Source organism: Bos taurus, chromosome 9 (assembly GCF_002263795.3).
Source record: "Bos taurus isolate L1 Dominette 01449 registration number 42190680 breed Hereford chromosome 9, ARS-UCD2.0, whole genome shotgun sequence".
In the NCBI taxonomy this organism is placed as follows: domain Eukaryota; kingdom Metazoa; phylum Chordata; class Mammalia; order Artiodactyla; family Bovidae; genus Bos; species Bos taurus.
Genome location: NC_037336.1, coordinates 23320280 through 23340707, shown reverse-complemented (window position 1 = coordinate 23340707; position 20428 = coordinate 23320280). Strand labels below are relative to the sequence as shown.

Here is a 20428-nt window from a genome sequence, read left to right as displayed (position 1 = left end):
TATGGTTTTTCCTGTGGTTATGTATGGATGTGAGAGTTGGACTGTGAAGAAACCTGAGCACTGAAGAATTGATGCTTTTGAACTGTGGTGTTGGAGAAGACTCTTGAGAGTCCCTTGGACTGCAAGGAGATCCAACCAGTCCATTCTAAAGGAGATCAGTCCTGGTGTTCATTGGAATGACTGATGCTAAAGCTGGAACTCCAATACTTTGGCCACCTCATGCGAAGAGTTGACTCATTGGAAAAGACCCTGATGCTGGGAGGGATTGGGGGCAGGAGAAAAAGGGGACAACAGAGGATGAAATGGCTGGATGGCATCACTGACTTGATGGACGTGAGTTTGAGTGAACTCCGGGAGTTGGTGATGGACAGGGAGGCCTGGCGTGCTGTGATTCATGGGGTCGCAAAGAGCTGGACACGACTGAGCGACTGAACTGAACTCTGGTACTTTGTTATTGCAGCTTTAGCAAACTAATATATTTAGGTAATTGAAACAAAATTTCATAATACACTACTTTCCCTTGCAGTGTACTTTGCCTTGCTACTCTAGTAGTATCCCATTTTAATTAAAAAAAATATATATTAGTTGTGATTCACTCGTGAATCACAATCCATTTAATCCATTAAAAATCCAAGCTTAAAAAATTCTGCCCTTTGGTTAAGTAGTGCTTTCATGTAGCTGGGAAGATTATTATAGAGTGAGTTTATCATCTGTCTTAATGTTGCATCTGAAGTTCAGCTTTGACTTGGCAGTACTACACTAGCCTCCTTTTGTTTTCCATCTACCTATCCAAATTGAACTGTGGTGTTGGAGAAGACTGTTGAGAGTCCCTTGGACTGCAAGGAGATCCAACCAGTCCATAAGGAGATCAGCCCTGGGTGTTCTTTGGAAGGAATGATGCTAAAGCTGAAACTCCAGTACTTTGGCCACCTCATGCGAAGAGTTGACTCATTGGAAAAGACTCTGATGCTGGGAGGGATTGGGGGCAGGAGGAGAAGGGGACAACAGAGGATGAGATGGCTGGATGGCATCACCGACTCGATGGATGCGAATTTGAGTGAACTCCGCGAGTTGGTGATGGACAGGGAGGCCTGGCGTGCTGCGATTCATAGGGTCTCAAAGAGTTGGACACGACTGAGCAACTGAACTGAACTGATCCAAATTGAGGTATCTCTTTAAACAATAATCTGGAAACTATGAGATTGTTATTGTTGTTACTAATAGTGGCAGGTCTGGTTAGTCAGCAAAACAATAAGATCTTATGTACCAAGAGCCAAAAGAAATTGAAACTTAGTGTTTTTATGGGCCTTTAAATATTTTGCTTATTCAAAATTTTGCTTATATTTAATTTTTATGTATGTTAAGTATAACATAATGACAGAATTAAGAGAAGATTGGTCATTATCAATAAATATGAATGAAGATTAACTCACCTGCTAATAAAATTATTTTTGGGTTGTTTCACAAAGTACAAGCAGACCATGTTGCATATTGAAAAAGAAATGTTACAGAAAGACTAGAAATAAAGATATGAGAAAATGAAAACAGCAAGAAACAGGATTGTCCTGACATGAGACAATGTGAAGTTCATGCCAAAAAGCATTAAATGAGACAAAATACACTTTATAATGTTGAAAGGTATGATCCTGAGTGAAGTTTTAAATGTAATGAATGTCTGTGCACCAAGTAATGGAGCAGCTACCTTTATGAAAAAAGACGCTGTAGGACATGCAAAGAGAAACATCAAAAACACGAACACTAGAAGACTTCACCAAATCTCTCTCAGTGCAGTACACGTCACGGGAAAAAAGTTGTCTTCATAGAGCAATTTTTTCCTCAAATTTTCCAGGAAATTTATGTTTTTCCATGTCATGGGAAAATTCAGTTGAGGAATTGGGAAAATGAGAAAGCTTAGTAAATAACATAGAGATATTAGAGTTACTACTGGTTTGAGAGACCCATTGACATAAGTCAAAAGGAAGAGCTGGAAATGGTACTTGTAGAGTCAGATGTTAAGGCTTACATTCCCTAGGATCTTCACAGCAGTAATGATTTAATCTGTTAGTTTTGCTTGTAGCCAAATTCTGACAACATCTGTCTTTTAATTTCTCTGTTTAGACCATTTACATTTAATGTGATTATTAATGTGGGCCTCCTAGGGGGCTCAGTGGTCAACTCTCCGTCTGCACTGCAGGAGTTGTAGGTTACACGGGTTGGAATTCTGGGACAGGAAGATCCCCTGGAGAAGGAAATGGCAACCCACTCCAGTATTCTGTCCTTGGAAAGCCCATGGATAGAGAAACCTGGCAGGCTAGTCTGTGGATTCAAACACAACTTAGCGACTGAACAGTAACGATTATTAATATGCTTGAATTTCTGTCCAGCATTTTATTATTAGGTGTCTGTCCTCTCTGCTTTTCATTCTTCTGTTTCTGTTTCTCCTTTCCTGCCTTCTTGTGTATTATTTGAATGTTTTTATTATTCCCTTTTAATCTCTCTGTTTTTGACAGTATCTCTTTGTGTAGACTTTATTAGTTGCTATGGAAATTATGATATACATATGTTTTAATAATTACTTAAAATGAACATTTTACCACTTAAATTGAAATGTAGAAATCTTACCATCATATAGGTCTCACTGCTTTCCTCTTTATGTTACCATTGTTATATGTATTATATCCACTTACATCTGCATGTATGTATTATATAATGAGATTATTATGTATTACAAATGGAGATATAATTGACATGCTGGCTTAAAACTCAGCATTCAAAAACTAAGATCATGACATCCAGTCCCATCACTTCATGGAAAATAGATGGGGAAACATGGAAACAGTAGCAGAGTTTATTTTCTTGAGCTCCAAAATCACTGTGGACAGTGTTTGCAGTCATGAACTTAAAAGATGCCTGCTCCTTGGATGAAAGCTATGACAAACCTAGACAGCATATTAAAAAGAAGAGACATCACTTTGCTAACGAAGGTCCACATAGTCAAAGTTCTGGTTTTTCCAGTAGTCATGTATGGATAGGAGAGTTGGACCTAGAGAAGGCGAAGTGTCGAAGAACCGATGCTTTCAAACTGTGGTGCTAGAGAAGACTCCTGAGAGTCCCTGGGACAGCAAGGAAAGCAAACCAGTCCCTCCTAAAGGAAATCAACCCTAAATATTCACTGGAAGGACTGATGCTGAAACTGAAGCTCCAGTACTTCGGCCACCTGATGTGAAGAGCCAACTCATTGGAAAAGACCCTGGTGCTAGAAAAGATTGAAGGTAGGAGAAGAAGGGAGCAACAGAGGATGAAATGGTTGGACTGCATCATCAACACAATGGACATGAGTTGAGCAAGCTCGGGGAGATGGTGAAGGACAGAGAAGCCTGGTGTGCTGCAGTCCAGGGGGTCACAAAGAGTCAGACATGACTGAGCAACTGAACAACAACAATAATTGATACGAGATGTTATACTAGCTTCAGATATACAGTGTAGTGATTCAATTTTGTATATATTGTGAAATGATTACCACAATAAGTCTAGTTAACATCCATCATTGTACAAGGTTGCAGAAATTTTTTTTCTTGTGATAACACCTTTTCAGGTGTACTCTCTAAGCCACCTAACTTGCAATAGGATTTTATTGACCGTAGTCACCTTGCTGTACATTTCATCCCCTGGACTTATTTTATAACTGGAAGTTTGTACCTTTTCATCACCATCACCTGTTTTGCCCATTTCTTATTCCCCACCTCTGGCAACCACCAATCTTTTTTCTGTATCTGTGAGCTCATTTTTGTCATTTTTGAAAAAATTCCACGTATAAGTGAGATCAAACAGTATTTGTCTTTCCCTGTCTGACTTCACTTTAGCATAACGCTCTCAGGGTCCATCCAGCTTATTGCAAATGGCAAGATTTCTTTTTTTTATGGCTGAATAATATCCCATTGTATATATGTACACCACACTTTCTTTATCCATTCATCCATTGATGGACACTTAGTTTGTGTCCCTGACTTGACTGTTGTAAATAATGCCTCAGTGAACATGGGGTGCACGTATCGTTTTGAGTTAGTGCTTTGTGTTCTACAGATAAACACCAAGACGTGGAATTTCTGCATATGGTAGCTGTATTTTTAATTTGGGGAAGAACTTCCATACTCTTTTCCATAGTGGCTGCCCCAGTTTCACTTGTACCAACCATACATGAGGGTTCTCTTTTTCCCACATCCTTGTCAACACATGTTATTTCTTGTCTTTTTGCTAATAGTGATTTTAACAGGTATGAGATGATATCTCATTGAGGTTTGGATTTGCATTTCCCTGGTGATTGGTGATATTGAAGACTTTTTAATGTACCTGTTGGCCATCTATATGTCTTCTGTAGAAAATGTCTATTCAGATCTTTGGCCCATTTTTAAAAAGAATTCTTTGTTTTTTAGCTATTGTCTGGGAAGTATTTTTGATGTAATAATGTAATGTTTATAATTTTTTAACTGTTATACTCATTTTAAAGAATTTAAAAAGGAAAGGACAGTCCATTATAGTTACCCAAATATTTACCATTTCTCTTACTCTTCTTTCATTCCGATGTTTCAGATTTTTCTTAGGTATCATTTCCCTTCGAGCTAAAGAATTGCCTTTAGCATTTCTTTAAGAGCATTTTGCTGGAAACAAGTTGTCTGTTTTTTCCTTCATCTGAGATGCCTTTAATTCATTTTCATTTCTGAAAGATGTTTTCACCAGTTATAGAATTGTGGGTTGACAGTTGCTTTCCTTAAACCCTTTAAAAATGCTGTTTCTCTTTGTTTTGGCATCTCTTCCATCTGATGAGAAATCTGCAATCATTTGAAATATTGTGTGTACGTAATGTGTTGTTTTTCTCAGAGTCCTTTAAAGATGTTTTCTTTGTTTTTAGTTTTCAGCATCTTAAAATTTTTTTTGGATTTGGCTTTCTATATCTTCTTGGCATTTGCTGAGCTTATTGAATTTATTAGTTTATTCCTTCTACCAAAATTGGTAATTTTTTAGCCATTATTTCTCCAGATTTCTTTTTTCATTTTCCTCTTTTGAATTCTATTGAAATAATGTTAGGCCTTTCGGTATTGTTCCACAGGTCCCTGACGCTCTTAACTATTTTTTAGTCTTTTTTTATTTCTTTTCAGATGGTTAATTTCTAAAATTATCTATCTTTTAACTGACTGTTTGCTCTTATATCTCTGTTCTATTCTTGAGCCCATCTGTTAAATATTTTATTTCAGTTATTGTATTTTTCAGTTCTAAAATTTCCATTTGGTTCTTTACAGCTTTTATTTCTTGGCCAAGACTTTTTATCTTTACTTTTCTTTCAAAGTTTTGCCCTTATAGATTGCAGCATAGACAATAACTGATTCTAAGTCTTCATCTAATAACTCCATTATATGTGTCATCATGGGATTGGTGTTTGTTGATTATTTTTTACTTTGAGAGTTAACATTTTTTGTTTCTTTGTATGCTGAGTAATTTTTCCATCTATTTTGGATATTTGAGTATTAGAAGATTCTAGGTTTTGGTTAAATCCTCGGATGAATAATGTTCTTTTTAGTTTTTTAGAGCCACTTAACCTGATTGAAAGTGAAAGGGTTAGTCACTTGGTCGTGTCTGACTCTCTGGGACCACATGGACTGTAGCCTGCCAGGTTCCTCTGTCCATGGAATTCTCCAGGCAGTAATATTGGAGTGGGTTGCCATGCCCTCGTCCAGGGAATCTTCCTGACCCAGGGACCAAACTCATGTCTCTTACATCTCCTGCATTGGCAGGCAGGTTCTTTACCACTAGTGCCACCAGTTTGAAAATTTGACCCACCTTCTGTGGATTGTGGTTCCAGGATCAATTATATTTTCAAAACCTACTTTGTAGTGTCTTTTGGATCTGTTCATCATGTGTACCACCCAGTAGCCAGTGTGGGATCTACGCAGTGGTTTACTCTATGGTTTTCATATCCTTTGTTATGCTGTTTAAAATCAGGTCTATACATGATTCAAGAATCAAGATTGCTGGGAGAAATATCAATAACCTCAGATATGCAGATGATACCACCCTTATGGCAGAAAGTGAAGAGGAACTAAAAAGCCTCTTGATGAAAGTGAAAGAGGAGAGTGAAAAAGTTGGCTTAAAGCTCAACATTCAGAAAACGAAGATCATGGCATCTGGTCCTATCACTTCATGGGAAATAGATGGGGAAACAGTGGAAACAGTGTCAGACTTTATTTTTGGGGGCTCCAAAATCACTGCAGATGGTGACTGCAGCCATGAAATTAAAAGACGCTTACTCCTCAGAAGAAAAGTTATTACCAACCTAGATAGCATATTCAAAAGCAGAGACATTACTTTGCCAACAAAGGTCCATCTAGTCAAGGCTACGGTTTTTCCTGTGGTCATGTATGGATGTGAGAGTTGGACTGTGAAGAAGGCTTAGCATCGAAGAATTGATGCTTTTGAACTGTGGTGTTGGAGAAGACTCTTGAGAGTCCCTTGGACTGCAAGGAGATCCAGCCAGTCCATTCTGAAGGAGATCAGCCCTGGGTGTTCTTTGGAAGGAATGATGCTAAAGCTGAAACTCCAGTACGTTGGCTACCTCATCCGAAGAGTTGACTCATTGGAAAAGGCTCTGATGCTGGGAGGGATTTGGGGCAGGAGGAAAAGGGGACGACAAGAGGCTGAGATGGCTGGATGGCATCACCGACTCAATGGACGTGGGTTTGAGTGAACTCCGGGAGATGGTGATAGACAGGGAGGCCTGGCATGCTGCGATTCATGGGGTCGCAAAGAGTTGGACACGACTGAGCAACTGAACTGAACTGATACATGAATAGCCCAGAGGTGAGTCCCAGAGTTCATAAACAACTTTATGAGATTGCTTTTTTGAGTTCTCTTTCCCCTGTGATCTTTCTTATATTTCCTCTCTTCTTGGGGTCCACACTTTCCAGCCCACTTGCCAGAAAACTGGGCCTCTAGTTTCCCCGCTGCTGTGTACTTCCTCCAAATGCATTTGGATAGGGGGCCAAAAGAGAAAAAATGCAAACCAGACATTTGACCCATGATCTTGGGACCATCACTCTTTTGGTGGAAAAGGAGGATTTCCATCCCTCAGAAATTTAGTTATCTGCAGTGATCATCCTTCTAACATCAACTACAGAATTGTTTGGGGGTTGGGACTGGAGAGAATGGAAAAAAAATAGTAGTGAATTTACCTGCTCTGTGATCTTTAAAAGCATACCGATTTCTGGTTTTTTGACTAGAAAGAGAAATCTTCTCTGAGTACTCTTTTTGTATGCACTCAGTTGTACATCCAGCTTTTCTGCTGCTTTTTGAGAGGCCAGTTGATGAGAGAGGGGGATTTAAAAAAAAGGCCAGGTCATACTGAAGGGCAGAAGTCTAGGGAACCTCAGTGATGGTTTGGTGATACTTTGGATTCTGGTCTTTTCCCCAGGTCTTCTGCTACCATTTATTTTTCAGAATCTTCAGATGATTTCTCAATGCATTCTGTGCAAGGTCTATAGTTGGATTCAGTGGGAGAGACAAGGAAAAGTATGCTTACACCATCTCTCATAGGACCAGAACCATCAGATAGTTTTTTTTAAAGATGTGAATGTGTGAAACTAAGTCTAACTTGATGTTTAAGTTTCAGGGGGAAAACATCAAGAGATGAGCTCTCAAACATGTATTCACATTTTTGCCCATTTTCCTGAAAACTTATTTGCTACAAGCAGATAAATATTAGTAGTAAAGGTTATTCTGTGGAAAATCATCTATTTCTATGTAGAGTTCTATGGAAAATTTTCTGTATTCTAAAGATTTTGAAACATAGTTGTTTTTTTTTTTTAACATCTGTATAGTACTTCACTTCTCTTATTCATGTTGCGATGGCAAAAATACTGCAGAAATTACAAGATTCAAAGTTCCTTGGTGGAAGTGTGTTATGCTGGTTTTGTTATAGCTTCAGCTTTCAACATAGTTGCTCAGAGGACCTGGAATATAGGTAAGTGTTCTATAAAAAATAGTTTATTAAAGAGATAAATGAAAGATTATTCTTGAAGTCATTCTGATAGCTCTGTTCTACCTTTCATATGTGGACTTAAGCTCTCCATAGATCACACACCACTTTGGAGGATGTTCATACTATTAGGTATGTGGCAGAGAATCTCTTTCCTTTAATAGGTGTAAGAATGACCCATGTATCATTTAGAATTAGACTTGGCTACATATAACAGGCTTCCCTGGTGTCTCAGATGTAAACTATCTGCCTGCAATGCAGGATACCTGGGTTCCATCCCTGGGTCGGGAAGATACCCTGGAGAAGGGAATGGTAACCTACTCCAATATTCTTATCTGGAGAATCCCATGGACAGAGGAGCCTGGTGGGCTACAGTTAATGGGTCACAAAAGATTCCAACATAACTTAGTGACTAACACCACACACACATAAAACAAACAGTTCAGTTCAGTTCAGTCACTCAGTCGTGTCCGACTCTTTGCGACCCCATGAATCACAGCATGCTAGGCCTCCCTGTCCATCACCAACTCCCGGTGTTCACTCAAACTCATGTCCATTGAGTCAGCGATGCCATCCAGCCATCTAATCCTCTGTCATCCCCTTTTCCTTCTGCCCCCAATCCCTCCCAGCATCAGAGTCTTTTCCAGTGAGTCAACTCTTCGCATGAGGTGGCCAAAGTATTGGAGTTTCAGCTTTAGCATCATTCCTTCCAAAGAACACCCAGGACTTATCTCCTTTAGAATGGACTGGTTGGATCTCCTTGCAGTCCAAGGGACTCTCAAGAGTCTTCTCCAACACCACTGTTCAAAAGCATCAATTCTTCAGCGCTCAGCTTTCTTCACAGTCCAACTCTCACATCCATACATGACCACTGGAAAAACCATAGCCTTGACTAGATGGACCTTTGTTGGCAAAGTAATGTCTCTGCTTTTGAATATGCTATCTAGGTTGGTCATAACTTTCCTTCCAAGGAGTAAGCGTCTTTTAATTTCATGGCTGCAGTCACCATCTGCAGTGATTTTGGAGCCCCCCAAAATAAAATCTGCCACTGTTTCCCCATCTATTTCCCATGAAGTGATGGGACCAGATGCCAAAACCCAACAAAACAGCAGTGACTCAATTAAGATCTAGCTCATTTCTCTTTCATACCTGAAGGAAATTAGAGTTGGTCTGGGAATCTTTGGTGGGTCCACAGAGTCATCAGGAATGTTGCAGCTCTGCTGACTTCAGGAGCACTTCGTGGTCCTAATGACTATGGTTTATAGACATTATATGCTGTTTCCAAGCTGGCTGCAGGACAGGAACACAAGAAATTCACTTTCTGGTGGAGTCAGCTCCCTCAGAGGAGCCCTCCCACAACCCACACAACACTTCTGCTTCCATATCATTGTTCAGGACTTTGTCACATGACCACATCGCTCTCCAGGGTGGTCTTTTTCTGATGCATGGCCACCCTACATAATATTAGGATTTTCTTGCAGGGGAGGAAGGGAAGAACAGATGTTACAGTAGGCAGCTAGCCGTCTGTACTGTAGCCAGAGCTGCCAGAAACAATAGGATAGAGATTGAACCAGTGTAAATAAGAGAGATGATCATCATATTCTTAGAAAATGAGATAAATGGTTCTTAATATGCTTCAAGATCCTTGCAGATTCACTGAAGAAAAACAAAAATACAAAAATGTGACGTTTGTTTCCTTCCCGTTTCTGTGCCCCAAGCAAGTTGGTTTCCCTTTCTGGAGGCAACTACTGTGTCCATTGACCAGGGTTTCCATTATGTATTAGAAATATTGTACACAGTGTGACTGTAAATGTTGTATGAAATTAATTTTATATATTAAAATACATTGACATGGGGCATGAATCCCTTGGCGTGATGAAGACGAGATGGTGTTATAAAGAGAAAGGATGTAGTTGAGAACATGTGTGTGAATCAGATGGATACATGAAAAAACAGCTGAGAGTCATGGTCCCAGGCTCATGACCCTTCTGTCAGCTGTCTGGTGCCCTGAAACTGGTTCTGAAGCTTTGTTTTCTCTTTCTTCGCTGAGCTAGCTTGAATACGGGGATTCCTTAGAGTCGGAGTCACAGATACTGTGGGGCGAGTGCTTCTGATTGCCTTAAGCATTTTCATGAAAGGGCATAACATCAGGATGAAAAAAAAGCAACCCTGGTTTAAGGTTTAAAACCTTACCTGGTCAATGAGGACTTGCCTCTTTTATCATTCTTCTCATAGCTGCTGTTTGCTTCCCTCTGCTTTCTCCAAGAAGCCACTCGTTTCTGCCTCAGGGTTTGTGCCTTCGTTTCTGGCAGTGCCACCCCCAGAGTTTTTAACCCTCTCAATGAAGTTGGATCTTAAGTTTTCCCTTTTCTTTCTAAAGTTCATGAAGCTTTGAACTGCATTACATATGTTAATATATTAATATGAGCAGTCATATGAACAGTCACTGTTCCAGTGGTTTAGTGCCTGCAGTCACTGTAAGCATCCACTCAACATAAGTTTGTTGAAAAATATTTGGTGAGTATGATGATTAATTTTGTGTCAACTTGACTGGGCCACTGGGTGACTAGGCTTAGTCAAATATTATTTTGGGTGTGTCTGGATGAGATTAACATTTGAACTGGTAGACTGAGTAAACAAGACTTCCCTCCATAAGTAGGGAACTCCTCTTCTTTGACTGCCAGTAAGCTGGCTTCCCTGGTAACGCAGATGGTAAAGCGTCTGCCTGCAAAGCTGGAGACCCAGGTTTGATCTCTGGATCAGGAAGAGCCCCTGGAGAAGGAAATAACAACCTACTCCGGTACTGTTGCCTAGAAAATCCCATGGACAGGAGCCTGATAGGCTACAGTCTATGGGGTTGCAAAGAGTCGGACACAACTGAGCGACTACTTTACAGGCTGGGACATCAGGTTTTTTTCCCCTACTTTTGGACTTGAGCTGAATCCTTGGCTCTTCCTGGGTCTTACACCCAGTGGCCTTCTCCCTAGAACTATACTATCAGCACTCCTGGTTTCTCCAGCCTTTGGACTTGGACTCAACCTATACTGTTGGGTCTCTGAGCCTCCAGCCTACCAACTTCAGTCTAGGGGACTTGTCAGCTTCCATAATTGCATGAGCCAATTCCTTATGGTAAATTGGTTCATATGTATGATGTATAAACATACCCTACTGGCTCAGTTTCTTTAGAGAACCTGGATCAATACAGTGGGCTTTACAATCTTCCGTAAGGTAACTCTAAGAGGAGACAAAACATTTCTGAAAATCTCCACTGTGGATCTGAAGTAAGAAAGCCATCTTGTGGTGTTTCTGGGAATATCATGTGAAGTATATATATCCTTAGGGAACTGAGGCATAATTCTTTGCAACAGTTCTTAACATATTTTTTGCCAAAGTGCCCTTTGGAATTTTGGTGAAGTCTGTGTGACTCCTTAAATCAAAGGTTTAAATAAATAATTTCTTAAATAATACTGTTACATAAGAAACCAATTATAATAAAATGTAGCTATCAGAACACGGAAAAACAAATGTGGGATATTGTAAGATATATTCCTCTTTATTAAAGACTTAAATAGCAAGACAGTATATTTAAATATGGACAATTTAAAGCAAAATTTAGGGACTTTCCTCGTGGTCCAGTGGTTAAGAATCTGCCTTGTAATACAGAGGATGTGGATTTGATTCCTGGTCAGGAAACTAGGATCCCACATGCCGAGGAACAACAAGCTGACCCGCTGCAATTACTGAGTCTGTGCGCTGCACCTAGGGAGTCCATGTGCTGCCATGTAAGAGCCTGAATGCCGCAACTAATGCCTGAGGCACACAATTTTTTTTTAATTTATTTTTTAAAAAGATTGTTGAAGGTCATCAACATGACTAGACTACATGTCTGTTCATGTTCTAAAACAACCATATTTTGGTCCTAAAACTATTGTAATTTCAAAATAATGGTAAATGATATTTCAAGATATATGCCACAGATTTAATGTGATATGAAAATATTTGTTATTTCTATTTATGACAGAGTCACAGGAGCTACTAATATTTCCTTTGTTTCCTTCCTTCTTTTATAATGGAGGGAAATACTTAGTTTCATAGAATTAGTGAGGAAAGATGTCTGTGCTTAAAGACTCCTGACTTACACCTCCTCATTTCTTGGGGATCTGTGATTATCAGATATATGGACCTTAGGTTCACAACCTTTGGTAGGGAACTAAATTGGATCTTCACAAAAAGTACAGACAGGGTGTCTAAAAAACTGATTCTTAAATTCAGGAGCTTTCTGACAGTACCAAGACCATGAAGAATAAAAGTCAATATTTACTTAGGTCTTGTGTATTCCTTAGAAGGAAAGTTATGACCAACCTAGACAGCATATTAAAAAGCAGAGATGTTACTTTGCCAACAAAGGTCCATCTAGTCAAGGCTATGGTTTTTCCAGTGGTCATGTATGGATGTGAGAGTTGGACTGTAAAGAAAGCTGAGTGCCAAAGAATTGATGCTTTTGAACTGTGGTGTTGGAGAAGACTCTTGAGAGTCCCTTGGACTGCAAGGAAGTCCAGCCAGTCCATCCTAAAGGAGATCAGTCCTGGGTGTTCATTGGAAGGAATGATGTTGAAGCTGAAACTCCAGTACTTTGGCCACTTGATGCAAAGAGCTGACTCATTGGAAAAGACCCTAATGCTGGGAAAGATTGAGGGCAGGAGGAGAAGGGGACGACAGAGGATGAGATGGTTGGATGGCATCATTGACTCAATGGACATGGGTTTGGGTGGCCTCCAGGAGTTGGTGATGGACAGGGAGGCCTGGCGTGCTGTGGTTCATATGGTCACAAAGAGTCGGATGCGACTGAACTGAACTGAACTGTGTATTCATGATTTTGTTTTAAAAGTAACACAAGCATTTTTATAATACTTTATAATTTACATAAGATGTAGAAATATCTGGTCTCACTTTATCCTTTCAACAACAAAGTGAGACACACATAACATACACACAGACTGTGTATTCCATATGTTTGATTACTTCTGTTTAGTAGATGCAAAAGTTGAAGAGAGTCTCCGTTTAACCCCAAACACTTTAAGTACCTACTCAAAACCACAGTGTCAAATAATATCTACTTGTGAATTAGTGTGTGTGTGCTCAGTTGTGTCCAACTGTTTGCTATCCCATGGATTATACCCCACCAGGCTCCTCTGTCCATGGGATTTCCCAGGCAAGAATACTGAAGTGGGTTCGTCAGGAGATCTTCCCGACCCAGGGATCGAACCTGCATCTCCTGTATTGGCAGACAGATTCTTTACTGCTGCGCCACCAGGGAAGCCCACTTGTGAATCAGATTTGGGTCTCAATGCAAATAGATTTATGTTGCCATGAATTCTTATTTGCTGGTGAATTATGCATGTAAGTTTAAAGTGTATGAATCAATGGAACCTGTAATATACCCAGAACGTACTAGACAGCTGCCTCCCACAAAGACTTGTCCAAAATGTCACTAGTACTGAGGTTGAGAAGCCCTTGTTTAGATGAAAGTACTTAAAGAAAATCCCCACAAGCTCTGGCACTTAAGGATGGTAGGTGGAAATGTCGTTTTGTCCAACCAAGTTGATCTTAAATGCCTGGTCAAAGTCAATTTAAAAAGCTGTCACAAGGGGATTAATTTAATTGAATAATCTAATGTATGTGTGGAAAGTTCAGTTGTTACCTGAGAGATTTCAAACCATCGGCTCTTTGTATTACTGTATATATTAAATATTTTTTTAATTTGAATGGGGTGCATTGGTTGTTCAAAATAGAACTACATAGAACTGAACTACGTGAAACTGACAAGTTGTTTCAGATCCATATATTTATTATCCATTTGTTTATCTGAAATTGATTGAGGCACTCCTCCATCCTGACTTTGAATTAGGTGCTGTCGTACAAATATGAGTAGCATAGTGCCTGTCTTTCAGAAGCACCTAGATCTCTGGGTAAAATGGCTGTTAAACAGAAATAATGAAGAATAGGAAGTTCATGATAGAACTTCATGATGATGTGAGAGAACACTGGAGGACATCTCTCTAACCCAGAGAGAAAGAGGAAAGCTTTCTTCAAGGGGATTCACCATTTAACTATAGGCAAGGGGCATTTATGCATGCATGTGTAATTTAACTGGTAGCTAAATGTGTTGAATTGCTGTCTAATTTTCATACTCTGTAGATTCCTTCTTTTAAAAATTGGCGTATAGTTGCTTTACAGTGTTGTGTTCATTTCTGCTGTACAGCTAAGTGAATCAGCTATATGTATACATATATTCCCTCTTTTTTGGATTTCCTTCCCATTTACCCTATAGGTCACCACTCTATAGATTGTTCTGCTTCCTCAAAGAGTTAAGAAATCAAATTAAGTCACCATAGACAATTATTTTGTAATCCTGATCTTTTGGTTCACTTTCTGAGCAATTACTTTACATATTATCATAGGCATACTTAGAGGGTTGTCTGAAACATACACACACACACACGCGCATATATTTGTTGTTGTTGTCCAGTCACTAAGTCATACCTGACTCTTTGTGAACCCATGAACTGCAGCACGCGAGGCTTCCCTGTCTTTCACTGTCTCCCTGAGTTTGCTGAAACTCATGTCCATTGAGTCAGTGATGCCATCCAACCATCTCATCCTCTGTCACCCCCCTCTCCTCCTTCCTGCAATCTTTCCCAGCTTCAGGGTCTTCCAGTGAATCGGCTCTTGGCATCAGGTGGTCAAAGTATTGGAGCTTCAGCATCAGTCCTTTCAGTGAAGTGCAGATGTCCATGTGATCACTAGAGACTCTTCTGGCGATAGGTCCTGCATTTGGTTTGGATTATTCATACACATTTTGAACCAGGATCTTAGACTTAGTTTTATCCTTTGTGTATGTTGGTAGTTTCAATAGTTTACTAAGAATTGCCAGTCTGCTTATGTAACAGGAACTTTTTGCCACTATGAAAAATGTGAAATTTACCTTAAAACTTCTTTGAGAACAACAGCACTCCATCCTGCTGAAAGGATTTTGAAACTTTATTAATGTTAGTGTTGATATTGATGGTTAACAACTTCTCAGCCTTTATAAGGAATATATAAAATTCTGACTTTTAAGTAAGAAATACTTAAGCTAATTAAACCTCTCATCTATATTTTCAAAATCCATTTGCTGTCTTAATAGAGGTGTTCTTTCTTTTTTAAAATTAAGCAAACATCACTTAAACTACAATATGGTTTACTTGCTCATATCCTGTAATGCCTAGATGAAATAAGTTGGGGGTGTTGTATGATTGATATTTTCTTTTAAGTTTTAGAGTATCTCAGGTCAAGTATATTTTAAGTATAATTTTATAATCATTACTTATATAAGTTTGAAAATGAAAGCTTTAGTCGCTCAGTCGTAGCGGACTCTTTGTGACCCCATGGACTGTAGCCCATCAGTTTCCACTGTCCATGGGATTCTCCAGGCAAGAATACTGGAGTGGGTTGCCATTCCCTTCTGTAGGGGATCTTCCTGACTCAGGGATTCAACCCCGGTCTCCTGCATTGCAGGCAGATTCTTACCTTCTGAGCCACCAGGGAAGCCTGAATTACTCTATACTCAGTTCAGTTCAGTCGCTCAGTTGTGTCTGACTCTTTGCAACCCCATGGACTGCAGCACACCAGGCCTCCCTGCCCATCACCAACTCCCGGAGTTTACTCAAACTCATGTCCTTTGAGTCAGTGTTGCCATCGAAACATCTTTGTCATCTGTCATCCCCTTCTCCTCCAGCCTTCAATATTTCCCAGCATCAGGGTCTTTTGCAATGAGTTGGTTCTTCCCATCAGGTGGCCAAAGTATTGGAGTTTCAACTTCAGCATCAGTCCTTCCAATGAGTATTCAGGACTGATTTCTTTTAGGATGGACTGGTTGGATTTCCTTGCAGTCCAAGGGACTCTCAAGAGTCTTCTCCAACACCACAGTTCAAAAGCATCAATTCTTTGATGCTCAGCTTTCTTTATAGTCCAATGCTCACATCCATACATAACTGCTGGAAAAACCATAGCTTTGACTAGATGGACCTTTGTTGGTAAAGTAATGTCTCTGCTTTTTAATATGCCGTCTAGGTTGGTCATAACTTTTCTTCCAAGGAGCAAGTGTGTTTTAATTTCATGGCTGCAGCCACTGTCTGCAGTGATTTTGAAGCCCAAAAAAATAAAGTCTGTCACTGTTTCCCCATCTATTTCCCATGAAGTGATGGGACCGGATGCCATGATCTTCGTTTTCTGAATGTTGAGCTTTAAGCCAACTTTTTCACTCTCCTCTTTCACTTTCATCAACAGGTTTTTTTAGTTTCCCTTCACTTTCTGCCATCAGGGTGGTGTCATCTGCATATCTGAGGTTATTGATATTTCTCCCGGCAATCTTGATTCCAGCTTGTGCTTCATCCAGCCTTAATATGATTATGGCTGCAAACATTAAAGTTAATGAATTCTGTTGTCATAATGAATTCTCACATGTGTATAGATTGTCTTCAAGAAATTTGTGATTTAGACAGTGTTTGCCTTTTTGCCATCCAGCTTGATTATTTTTAGTCATTATCTAGAAAAAAGAAGACAAACTACTGAAGTTCACTGGAAACAATAAAGATTGTTATCATGGAATGTAGATCTTATTTGTTCTGTTCTTGTGGTAATAGTTTCTAATACATTACTCAGGACAAAGTTTCTTTCTCAGTTATGTTTGCTCTGTGCAAACATGGTTTCCAATATGTCTTTTGTTATGCCAGGAATTTTGTTTTCATTTCTGCTTGGTAGTCTCAGTTTTCTCAAGAAGATATACATAAATTAATTATTAGTGTCCAGAAGAATAGTTGTGCTGTTTGCTGCCCTCAGAAGTGAAACCACATACCATTCTGATGTCTAGGGATTTAGTCCAAAAGGTTTTTTTAAGAAGTAAGGCAAGTAATAGAAAAGAAGAAAACCAGGCTTGAATGTCGAGTGTTAGAGAATGCTTTTAGGGAATTAGAATTATAAATGGTCTGGAAACCTAATATATGTATAGCTAAGCTTTTGAACTACACGAAAAAGACTCAATAGAAGTCATTTGAAAGTTAGAACCTGCATCTGTACCTTGGACACACTGTCCTTTCTTGGCCCTGCAGGAGAACCCTAAGCTTAAAATTCTTTGAAGCAGATATGTTATCTCATTTTTCTAATAAGAATATATTAAAGGTAGTGTGTCACTGTCAGGTTTTAGGCATGACTGATCTGTGTATCAGTTTCTCCAAAATATATCTCTATTAATATGTCTCTGTTATAGTTTGAAACAATGAAATAGAGAGCAGGGATTATTACATTGTCCAATATTCAACTTACTGTTTTTCTGAATACTTTCTGGGGAGCTCCTGTTCGGTAGGAATCACACCGATGTGTCATTCTTAAAACTGCCGTATATATTTAAAAAATTTTTCAGGGATTTTAAGATTTAAGTTTACATATTCATTGTTTTTTCTGTTTAATGTATTTGGCTACGTTGAGTGTTGTGGCGTGTGGAATCTTCTTGCATCATACAGCATCTTTCATTGCAGAGCATGAACTCTGTAGTTGTGGTGCGGGCTCAGCAGTTGCTGTATGTGGGCTTAGTTGCCCCACAGCATCATGGAATCTTAGTTCTTTGACCAGGGATTGAACTCACGTCCCTGCATTGGAAGGCGGATTCTTACCCACTGGACCACCAGGGAAGTACCAATATTCATTGATTTAAAAAAATAATTCATAAAGAGTAGTGGTAGCTCAGCTGGTAAAGATCACCTGCAATGCAGGAGACCCTGGTTCAATTCCTGGGTGGGAATGATTGCCCTCAAAATGGGATAGGCTATCCATTCCAGTATTCATGGGCTTCCCTGGTGGCTCAGACGGTAAAAAATCTGTCTGCCATGCGGAAGACCTGAGTTCGATCCCTGGGTTGGGAAGATCCCCTGTTGAAGGGCACAGCAACCCACTCCAGTATTCTTGCCTGGAGAATCCTCATGGACAGAGGAGCCTGGTGGGCTACAGTGCATGGGGTCGCGAAGAGTCTGACGTGACCAAGCGACTGAGCACGGTGCATAGCAGTACGATGTGAGCCCAGTCATAGCACTTGAACTTAGCCCAGTGTTCCAGATTCCCAAGTCGTAGTGTTTTTTTTTGTTGTTGTTTTCTTCTTTTTAAATTAAATTAAATTAATTTTTTTTAACTTTACAATATTGTATTGGTTTTGCCATATATCAACATGCATCCACCACGGGTATACACGTGTTCCCCATCCTGAACCCTCCTTCCTCCTCCCTCCCCGTACCATCCCTCTGGGTCGTCCCAGTGCACCAGCCCCAAGCATCCAGGAGAATGGCATTGAAACATGTATAATATCATATATGAAACGAGTCGCCAGTCCAGGTTCGATGTTTTTGTTTTCTTAAGAGTTGAATTGGCACTTCAGTGTATCTTGGAAAATTTGGCTAATAGTGTATGGAAGTTTGTAGTTATTAAACATCAAAGAATATCAGGAGATACCCAGATGGCATTTTTGTTTACATGGCATAAGGTATGCCAGAACTGTTAGACTGAGGAATTGTTTCAGACCAGACATTGGAAAATTCATGTAAAAAGACTGGCTAATTTCACCAATACATAAGTTAGTGCCTTGTAAAGCGAAAGAACAAGACTATGTCAGTGCTTCTAATAATGCGCCTTATTCTCAGAATATTAGTATTTTGATTACTATTTTTGCAGGCAGATTTTCAAGGGCATAACATTCAGAAGTTTGCTGCTGCTTCAGATACATTTATATGTTTTTGAGACTTTAATTTCAGCCCAGCATTTTTTTCCCCTATTTTTAACTTACAAGTTTTATTTCAAGCTAAAGAAAAGTCTGTTGAGGCTTCTTTTACAAATACATTACTGTATATAATTTTGCTTCAACTTTAGGAGTTATTTCCTGACATTTTACTTTGTATCTTTATTAAAAGTTGTATCTTTAGCAGGTGAACTATGTCTTCTATTCTGTGTAGATTCCTTTTTCTCAAAAACATCCCTTTCTGGTTACTTTAAATTTAAAATATAATTTTACCAAGCTTATATTATACAGAGTGAAGTAAGCCAGAAAGAAAAACACCAATACAGTATATTAACGCATATATATGGAATTCAGAAAGATGGTAATGATAACCCTGTATGCGAGACAGCAAAAGAGACACAGATGTATAGAACAGTCTTTTGGACTCTGTGGGAGAGGGCGAGGGTGGGATGATTTGGGAGAATGGCATTGAAACATGTATAATATCATATGTGAAACGAATCACCAGACCGGGTTTGATGCATGATACAGGATGCTCGGGGCTGGTGCACTGGGATGACCCAGAGGGATGGTACAGGGAGGGAGCTGGGAGGGGGTTCAGGATGGGGAAAACGTGTACACCGTGGTGGATGCATGTTGATGTATGGCAAGCCCATACAATATTGTAAAGTAATTAGCCTCCAATTAAAATAAATAAATTTATATTAAAAAAAGGACAAAAAAATAATTTTACCAGGCTAATCAGTATCCTGAGCAGCCGTTTTAATGCTTTCAAATTTTGAATGTAAGTCTGTAAAATTTTTAAAACTTTCTGTTTTGTTTATGTAGCACATTGTGCACGTGTGCTCAGTTGCTTCAGTCGTGTCTGACTCTTTGCGACCCTGTGGACTCTGGCCCGCCAGGCTCCTCTGTCCATGGGATTCTCCAAGCAAGAACACTGGAGTGGGTTGCCATGCCCTCCTCCAGGGGATCTTCCTGACCCAGGGATCCATGTAGCACATTACTGAGGTCTAATTAGATCGGTTAGTATTCTGAGCACTAGGGATAAAGTAATGGGAAAAAAAGATAAAATTCCCTGACCTCATGGAGTTTGCATCCTTGTGGAAACACAAAGCACAAATAAAAAAGAAATTGGCATGGAAAGGTTCCAGCAATGCCATGGGGTCCCCTGGTATGGACTGGGATCCAGGCAGAGGACAGAGAGGATGGCTGGTCTGCTGTGCTGCAGGCAGCCAGGAGCAGGGGCACTAGACTGGATAGGCAGTGGTGGGGGGCGGGGTGGGGGGGGGTGTCCTCTCAGCGGGGGACCATCCTCCTACTGTCCACGTGCATTAGACTCTGAAGGATCCATGACCAGCCATGTAACACTGGGGGCTTTTGCACTGAAGGGAATGGCTGCTAGTGGAGCAAAACACCGTGGAAATGGGCACCAGCTGTGTGGATAGCACGTGGAGCAAAGCCAGGCGTGGTCATGGTAGGGCCAGACCCAGAGTGGGCTCAATCTGATCAAACAAGCCTCTTGGGCTTCAGTATCTGGAGCAAGAGACCTTTCCAGGGAGACTCCTCATCCCAATGCTTCC

General features: G+C 39.9%; 1 protein-coding gene across 3 annotated transcripts in view; it reads left to right on the top strand.

The window, feature by feature from the left end:
* Window positions 1-20428, top strand: part of ME1 (malic enzyme 1) — a 220500-nt gene that overhangs the window by 11679 nt on the left and 188393 nt on the right. Inside the window, exon 1 of one of the 3 annotated variants that reach the window (XM_059889821.1) lies at window positions 6823-6852. The exons of 1 other annotated variant lie outside the window; for it this stretch is intronic. In XM_059889821.1, coding sequence (XP_059745804.1) covers window positions 6838-6852 — 15 coding nt within the window. In that variant the 5' untranslated portion in view covers window positions 6823-6837. 3 annotated transcript variants of the gene reach the window in all.